This window comes from Bombus fervidus, chromosome 6 (genome assembly GCF_041682495.2).
Source record: "Bombus fervidus isolate BK054 chromosome 6, iyBomFerv1, whole genome shotgun sequence".
In the NCBI taxonomy this organism is placed as follows: Eukaryota; Metazoa; Arthropoda; class Insecta; order Hymenoptera; family Apidae; genus Bombus; species Bombus fervidus.
The window spans coordinates 13,299,870-13,309,107 of record NC_091522.1 but is presented as its reverse complement, the minus strand read 5'-3'; the positions used below and the strand labels follow the sequence as shown (position 1 = coordinate 13,309,107).

The 9,238-nt window shown below is 29.9% G+C and overlaps 2 protein-coding genes across 4 annotated transcripts; both read left to right on the top strand.

Annotated features, from left to right (window-relative positions):
- The first annotated feature begins 421 nt into the window (after positions 1-421).
- Wit (kinase protein wishful thinking) lies at positions 422-4,977 on the top strand. 3 transcript variants are annotated; one of them, XM_072005245.1, is made up of 12 exons: positions 423-607; positions 692-827; positions 1,151-1,444; positions 1,535-1,637; positions 1,723-1,920; positions 1,997-2,230; positions 2,309-2,464; positions 2,548-2,730; positions 2,803-2,972; positions 3,050-3,446; positions 3,528-3,749; positions 3,832-4,977. In XM_072005245.1, exons 3-12 carry the CDS (start codon positions 1,265-1,267, stop codon positions 4,857-4,859), a joined length of 2,871 nt encoding a protein of 956 aa, XP_071861346.1. In that variant the 5' UTR covers positions 423-607; positions 692-827; positions 1,151-1,264; the 3' UTR covers positions 4,860-4,977. The 3 variants fall into 3 exon arrangements, with proteins under 3 accessions (XP_071861347.1, XP_071861346.1, XP_071861345.1); XM_072005246.1 differs by lacking the exon at positions 692-827 and having other exon boundaries at positions 422-607; positions 3,582-3,749; XM_072005244.1 differs by lacking the exon at positions 692-827.
- A 1,049-nt stretch (positions 4,978-6,026) lies between these two features.
- Mefg1 (mitochondrial translation elongation factor G 1) lies at positions 6,027-9,191 on the top strand. Its single transcript, XM_072005249.1, has 9 exons — positions 6,027-6,149; positions 6,237-6,395; positions 6,461-6,959; positions 7,065-7,323; positions 7,402-7,573; positions 7,641-7,931; positions 8,028-8,231; positions 8,296-8,607; positions 8,679-9,191. The coding sequence occupies exons 1-9, from the start codon at positions 6,078-6,080 to the stop codon at positions 8,946-8,948; spliced, it is 2,238 nt and encodes a 745-aa protein (XP_071861350.1). The 5' UTR covers positions 6,027-6,077; the 3' UTR covers positions 8,949-9,191.
- Positions 9,192-9,238: the final 47 nt, after the last annotated feature.

Below are 9,238 nucleotides of genomic sequence, written 5' to 3'. Positions count from 1 at the left end.
CGAAGCTGGACAATGTAGATTGAAAACTCCTAAAGTAAAGTTGAATCTCTCATTGGTTGCCCTCGATAGTATCGATGGTACACCAATAAATTATTTCTCCCTTAAAAATTAATTATATTTCTTTTTTAAATCATTTAGCGTATGAAGAAAGATAATTGATTTTATACGTAAGAAGATTACAAAAATACCTTTTTCCATATTCCTTGCGAAGTGTTCTATATTTATTGATTACTGAATTTCTAAACGAAGAAATATTTTTTATATTTAAGATCAATAAAGGAAAAATTTTAAATGCAGTTTTATAAATCAATTTAGACAAAGATTTTACGTGATATATAATATCATCAATGCAAATAGTAAGTGTCAGTCGCATATTACCTACAGTCTACAGTACAGATCTGATGTTTTACGTTGCCTTTGCGAACACATAAATGAAATACAATTTAATGGATACGGGTTGTCTGTCAAATGTATTAATGTTGATTCAAGATTCATCGTAAAAAAAATTTAATACTACTTCGCGGATATGTGCAATGTTTTTGTTGGTATCAAATATATTTTTCCAAAATTCTCAACTAAAATACTTAAAAAATCTATTCCTTAAAATGTAAGTATATTTCTTTTAATTTGCTTGTAATGCATTCTGCGAAATTTTTCTTTTTCATTTTGTAATTATTCATTTTTTTTACAGCATGTATTACGATTCTTTTTATACAGAACTACATGCACAGCATATGCAATTGTGCGAAAATTTTAACGTCCTTGTATAATTATATAGAACTATATTTTCGCGATTATTTCTTTTCCTATTGTACTTTCTTACCGCTGTAATTATTTTTTACATAAAGACCTAATTCACACATGGATACTACAATTTGTAGCAATCACTAATATTTACTCTATTAATAAATTTCTTTTTCCTACAGAATAGAAATATGTAGTATATTAATATTTCACATATGCATCTCTTTTCTCCTACTTATTAGCATGTATATAAATTACACAATTTCGAAATATTGAAGCAATTTTTTAATAAATCCAGTAATTTTTTTTTATTAAAATAACTCTTTATATTTTCTACTTTATATGTGCAAAATTCTCATAATATGTCTATTACAATAAATATATTTGCATCGTATATAACAAACAGATGAATACATTATGCACATGGCAGCAATATATGATGTTGTAATCAAAGATGTCAGTTCTTGAGAAGCAACGCTTCCTTTGAAGTGTTCAAGTTCAAGAGGCCTGCTAAGGCACAATGAAAGCCATTGTATCAATTACATTGATCGTGCTGTTATATGGGATAAACTCAGTACCCATCAGTGCCATTAGAATATGTGCCAGCAGAAAAAAAAATAATGAGAATTTTCTTTTAAAACAAAATACACCCAGTGTACCTGAAGATTTACTCAATGACAGTAATGTAATTCATACTGGAGTAAGTTCTGAAATATATTGCATTTTATATTGTATTATTATTCTTATAAATAATTTGGTTAGTAAATAAATTGATTTAAAATTTTTATAGAAGGATGATAATATTAATTTTGAAAAATGTACTAATTTTTGCCATGCATTGTGGCAAGAAGAAAAGACTGCAAATGGAACCAAAATTATCATTTTATCTCAAGGTATGGATGAAATGTTTTTTCATTCAATAATGTACAATGTATTACTATATCTTGATACTATATCTTTTTATGTTTAACAATTTAGGTTGTTGGAAACAGTCTGGTGAACAAAAATGTGAAACAACAGAATGCATTGCCCTTCAACGTTCTACTAAAGCACTGAATAATACAAAATTTTGTTGTTGTCATGGAGATTATTGTAATCTTAATATCAATAGTACTAATATCTTATACTCTGAAAATAATGCACATAGTTCTATTCCTGCAGAAGATAATCAACCAAGTAAATTTCAATAATACAAAGAATGTTATATATTAATTTATGGTTTCATTATAATGTCTTTTACGAAATCTTGTAGCAACTGAATATTTGGAACAATCAGATTCTGGGAAGTGGATTGTTATCATAAGTGTTCTGCTATGCATACTATTAGTAATAAATATTGTAGCTATAATGGTATATCGTGTATATCACAGTAATATGATAGCAAGATTAGGAAAACCACTTTCCTATACAGATCAGTTTATGGATAGCACGGCACTAAGAACTGGTACTTATACAGTAGATCATTTGAAACTTACAACAATTGTAGGTATGTTCTTTGTTAATTAAACCATTAATTTACGATAAAAATAAATATTTTTGTCTGTTATACAATGTATAATTTCAGGACAAGGACGCTATGGGTCGGTATGGCAAGGCAGCATGGGAGATCAAGATGTCGCTGTAAAAATATTTCCTTCCCATTATCGTAATTATTTCCAAAATGAGAGAGATACTTATTGTCTTCCCTTTATGGAACACCCATCTCTTCTAAGTTATTATGGTTGATATTCTCTTTTATTCTTGAATAATATTGCATTACATATTTAAACACAACATTGAAAGCTATACGTAATCTTTATTTAGGTGTTGATGAAAGAATCAGTATGGAAGGTAGTGTTGAATATCTTTTAGTACTTAGCTTTGCACCAGGTGGTACTTTAACAGATTTTTTAAGAACCCATACAATTGATTGGGCCACATTTTGCAAAATGGGTCTCTCTATGGTGAAAGGACTTGCTTACTTACACACTGATATACATAAAAGTGGTAAGTCAAAAGAAACAGGATGTTTTAGAATATACTGAAGAATATACTTAAAAAATTTAATGAAATTTACAGATAAATTTAAGCCGTGCATTGCACATAGAGACATTAATTCGAGAAATATATTGATAAAACCCGATGGTACTTGTTGTATATGCGATTTAGGATTAGCAGTTCAAATTTCTGGTTCTAAATACTATTCAAACGGAGAAGCACAACATGCCGAAATAAAATCAATCAACGATGTAAGACGATAACTTAAGCATAAAAAATATAAAACAATTTAAATAATTTATAATTACGCCTCCAATTTGTAAATTAGGTCGGTACTTTGAGATATATGGCGCCAGAAATATTAGAAGGGGCTGTAAATTTAAGAGATTGTGAAAGCTCTTTAAAACAAATAGATGTTTATGCAATGGGCTTAGTCTTATGGGAATTAGTTTCAAGATGCTCAGACATTTACATATTAGGATCAGAAGTACCTCCTTATAGACAACCATATGAGAAAGAAATTGGTCTTCATCCAACATTTGAACAAATGCAAGTTCTAGTTTCTCGTAATAAAGCAAGACCTTTATTGGAGGGTAATTTAGTGGACAGGCCCGGAGTACGTTTAATTAAGGAAACAATGGAAGATTGTTGGGATGCAGATGCAGAAGCTCGATTAACTGCTTTATGTATAGAAGAGCGTCTTTCGGAATTACAATCTCATCGAGGTAAATTTTGTTATATTATAATATACATATATACATATGTACAAAAATAAAATAAGAAAGAAATGATTGATAAATCTTCAGTAACAATGCATTTCACCGATGGAAGTCCAATGGTAAACTCTCATTGTACTCTAGTGCCTTCAACCACAAACAGCCTTTATAGCGAATCTTCGTATCATGATAATGTTCACGTCACTCAACTTGCATCGCACGCAGTACAAGACAGTTCGAGTAATGAAGGTGGCATTGTTGAAAATTTGGTAACATTATCGCCTTGTGAAAGCATTGTCCATGAGCATAGCTGTAAGTATCTTATTACTATTGCACTGTAGATTTAAGAATTTATTGAGTCCGATATTATATACAGCACTTTATTATATTTCAGTTAAAAATTCAAATGAAGTAGCAATATATAATCATACTCAAACACTTCAACCTTATCAAGGGCGAAACCCTTGTATGGAACGAAATTTAATGTTACAGTCAGATTCACTTGAAGATTTAGGGTGCAATGGTAATGTACTCGTTGATAAATCTATGAAACATGCGTGTAATGATCAGTACAGAATTGTATCAGAAGCACAAGGACTTGTTTCCCATGACTATTTGAGTCAACACACGACGCAATTAACCCAGCTAAGACCAGCTACACCTATACCATATGTTCAAAATGTTATTTCGGATGATGGTGCATCATCATATGGTAAAAGAAAACAGACAAACGTACATGAAGTTTGTCCGCAAGATAGCCCTAGAAAAAAATTGTTTGGATGGTCTAATTTTAAAAAATTACTTGTTAATAAAAAGATGTATCCATATAATAAGTATCAAATAGATCGAGAGGATTCTAAATCTAATTTATTGTCAAAACAGAACGTACAGATCAAAACTGTAGAGACTAATGTAACGATATCTCCAGCAGGGAAATATGTAAATGGTATTATTACAAAAACACCTACTTTTAGCCCTACACTAGATAAGAATGATAAGAATGCTATACAAATTGGTAAACAGAAATTTGATAATGATAATACAAATACCCGACCATCTACCTTGCCTCTCGTAAATCTAAGAAATAAAAAAAGTGAAAATATCAGTAGACAGGAAAGCATCGATAAATTCAACGAAGTTTTTAACGTGGGATCTAATGTAAACGTATTAAAAGATCCGCATATGAGAATAAAAACGCCGGGAGATTTGCCGCCTTCTGTAAGAAAAATACGTGGTCGTGGACAATCAAGTGCTAGATTCTCTCTCTATGATGACCGTATGATGTGCAATATTTTAAGCGAGGAAGACGACCGAAGTGATAAAGCTATTTGGAATTCAGTACCATTTGGCATGGATCTTGGCGACAGCGATGACAAACATTCGTCGACTAAATTTAGTACCAAAAATGTTACTTGCTTTTAATCTAATATAGTACTAACATATTTGTAAAGATTTTAGAAATAAGTATAAACAGGGCTGTATTATAACTTCAGCTTCAATATGTGTATGTACAGAAAAATATACGTAATGATAAGTCAAATTTTATACTCTTAATGGAAATACATTATGAAAATTCAAATATTAAAGGAAAGAAGGAAAAACAAATAAAAAAAAGACAACAAAATATACTCGAATAATATTAAGACATTAAAGGAGCTATTGAATAATTTACATTAATTACTTAGTCCTTATAAGTATATTTTGTGCTTAAAGGATCTTTTTCTTGCATAACAAATATCTATTCATAAATCTTATATCAATGTTAATATTAATGTTCCATACATTCAAAGTAGCAGCAAAAAGTTCATTAGGAATGTATTTTGATACACATAGTAAGTGTACATTATAATCCCCATTGTCAGCACATAGCTATCTTAAATGTTTATAATTTTTATGAATTATACACAATTATTCCAAGAAAATCGGTGTCAATTGTTTATCAAGATATACAATATAAAACAATTGTTCTTAATATAGAACTCTTTTTCTAAATTTAAATCTTATCCATATAATTATTAAAGTTGAATGACATATATTTCTGAGGATTAGAAAAAAAGTTATAAATTCTAATGCACAACGTGTTTTGTTTTTTTTTTTAAACACCTTTATGCTTTTCACAAAAGGAAGATTATGGTTAATAGATAAAAGTGTGCATTACAGCATATAATTACATAAAATAAAAGCAATGTAAAAATGTACTTTACATTTAAATGGAAATTACAATTGTCTAAGCACAAAATTCGTACTTTCCGTAAGCTCAATGTAAATATTCGTAGGATATAAACATTTTAATATATGAATTAAACAAGCTTGTTATGTTTTATTTTAATAAAATTACAACCATATGTTTATAGTGTGTGTGCACTATTTATATTAAGATAAATCGTACTGCAATGGCAATGTGAAAAAAAAATGGAATATATAATTTTACGAAAGATAATAAAAAAGTTTTCTCTAGATTTATTTCTTATTTAATTTCACATTATATGCTTATAGTGATTTTAATAAGTGATAAAAACAGTTCTCTCAAACTTGTTCGGTTATGTCCGACTATATTCGGGTGTTAAGTATTTAACTTTCCAACAGATATTTATTACTACTTTTCGCATATCCTAAATGTGTAAAAAGTAACTAGTTATCATGTCTATTATAACAGTTCTACGGTACGACATGAATTTAATATCATTACGTTCTCGTTCTCATATTTTAAAGGTAAAAAGTCCAATCTTATATAAAATAGGTTAGACAACATTTCAAAATTATTTATATAATTAATCTCTTTTATTTTCTATTAAGTAGAATAGTTTGCAGTGTTTGTCCTCGTTTGCAAAATATGCAGAACATAAACCCTTGGAAAAAATTCGAAATATTGGTATCTCAGCACACATTGATTCTGGAAAAACCACCTTAACTGAACGTATACTATTTTATACTGGAAGAATAGCTAAAATGCATGAGGTAAATTACAAGTGATTTTAATCTTGACCTTTTTCCTATCTAAGTGCATAAAATATTTATAATAGGTGAGAGGTAGAGACAATGTTGGAGCAACAATGGACAGTATGGAATTAGAGAGACAGAGGGGAATTACAATTCAATCTGCTGCAACTTATACTTTATGGAAAGATCATAATATTAATATTATCGATACCCCTGGTCATGTGGATTTTACAGTGGAAGTAGAACGAGCTTTACGTGTTCTAGATGGAGCTGTATTAGTATTATGTGCTGTAGGTGGTGTTCAATCACAAACTATAACTGTAGATCGTCAAATGAGAAGGTATAATGTACCTCGTCTAGCATTTATTAATAAATTGGACAGATTAGGTGCTAATCATAAAAGAACATTGGAACAATTAAGAGGAAAATTAAATCTCAACGCTGCATTTCTGCAATTACCTATTGGTTTAGAAAGCAAAAATACAGGAGTAGTAGATTTAATTCATCAAAAAGCTTTATACTTTGAAGGAGACTTTGGTGAAGTTATAAGAGAAGATGAAATTCCATTAGACATGAGAACAGGTATATTTATATAAACATAGGTATCCCATTTACTGATATTTTAATGCAGATAAAAACATTATTTATTATAATTAAATCAACTAAACATATATCTCATATCTACAGAGGTACAAGATAAAAGACAAGAGTTAATTGAACACTTGAGCAATGTTGATGAAAAACTTGGAGAAATGTATTTAAATGAAATGCAAATACTTGAAAAAGACATAACAGATGCTATCAGAAGAAGTTGTATACAAAGAACTTTTGTGCCAGTACTGGTTGGGACTGCTTTAAAAAATAGAGGTGTTCAACCATTACTAGATGCAGTCGTAGACTACTTACCGAATCCTGGAGAAGTGGAAAACTATGCATTTAAGCATGAGTAAATTTTCTCACATTTTATTTTTCGCTTTTTAAAGTGCTTTCTTTTGATTTAGAACAATTAATTTGTCACTTATAGAAAAGAAAGTAGTCAAATTCTATTGAATTCAGAAAGGAGTGATGAGCATCCTTTTATTGGATTAGCATTTAAATTGGAAGCTGGTAAATTTGGTCAATTAACTTATTTTCGCTGTTACCAAGGAATGGTAAACAAAGGAGATACTTTATATAATACAAGAACACAAAAAAAGGTTCGTTCATTTGTAGTATGACAGTATTTAAATTGTGAAACTTTTGTATAAATATACTATTTTTTAGGTTCGAATTCAAAGGTTAGTAAGACTTCACGCAAATCAGATGGAAGATGTGAGCAGAGTTTATGCAGGTGACATATTTGCTTTATTTGGAGTAGATTGTGCATCAGGTGATACATTTGTTAATAATTCTAATCTGCAATTGTCAATGGAATCTATTTATGTACCTGAGCCTGTGGTATCTATGTCTATTCAAGTAAAAAATTCAAAAGATAGAGAGAATTTTGCAAAAGGCATTGCACGCTTCACAAAAGAAGATCCTACTTTAAGATATCACTATGATCCAGACAACAAGGTAAAATATTAAAAATTACGCAATACATTTACAAAAAGATATAAGGATTCTGCTACAAAAAAATTCGGGGAATCTAAAATGTGCACTATGTCTTAGGAATCTTTGGTTTCTGGAATGGGCGAGTTACATCTAGAAATCTATTCTCAAAGACTTGAACGTGAATTTAACTGTCCTGTTATACTTGGAAAACCAAAAGTTTCGTTTCGTGAAACATTACGTGCTCCCATCGAATTCGATTATCTTCATAAAAAGCAATCAGGAGGAGCTGGTCAATACGCTCGAGTAATTGGTGTATTAGAGGTAATAATTTCATTTATTTGAATCATATTATACGATGATTTGCATTGTAATAATATTTTCCTAGCCACTACCGCCAGAACAGAATACCGAACTTTTATTTCGTGATGAAACGATTGGGACAAATGTTCCAAAACAATTTGTTCCGGGTGTAGAAAGAGGATTTAGAACTATGTGTGAAAAGGGATTTCTCACAGGTCATAAAGTAGCGGGTGTTAAGTTTCGGCTAATAGATGGTATGCATCATTGCGTGGATTCTTCCGAACTTGCATTTTTCCTTGCTGCACAAGGTGCAATGAAAGATTTATATTTAAACGGATCATGGCAAGTTTTAGAACCAGTTATGTCGGTGGAAATAGCCGTTCCTACAGAATATCAGGTAAAAATACACCTTTGTTACGGGATAATAAATTATATTTTATGTTAATTTAAACTTTGTCATGTTTAAAGGGAACGGTTATGGCACAAATAATTAAACGGCATGGTATCCTGATTAATACGGACAACAATGAGGGATGGTCTATATTAAAAGCAGAAGTTCCATTAAATGATATGTTTGGATATATTGGGGAATTACGATCTAATACTCAAGGAAAAGGAGAGTTTACCATGGAATATGCAAGATACACACCTTGTCTACCAGAGGTGGAAGAACAATTAATAAAAGAATATCAAATAGCAAGTGATTTACTTCAGGAGACACAACGAAAACAAAATTAGTCATACATAGTTTAATTTCACCACATTAGGAATCATTTTTAATTGTCTATATAAGACATATAACATACGTTAACGTATGTACAACAAAATGAATAAATGTAAGATATTATAGATATAAGTCTGGACAGATGTTATGTATATTTAATTGGAATGTAAGAAATTACGCTTAAACAATCTTGAAAAATTTTAGAATTAAAATGATTTTATTAGAAAATATCAAAATATACCTGAACACTTGTTTCATTTTGCCTGTTTTTTTCAACAGTAGGTACATTGAACACTAATTTTCA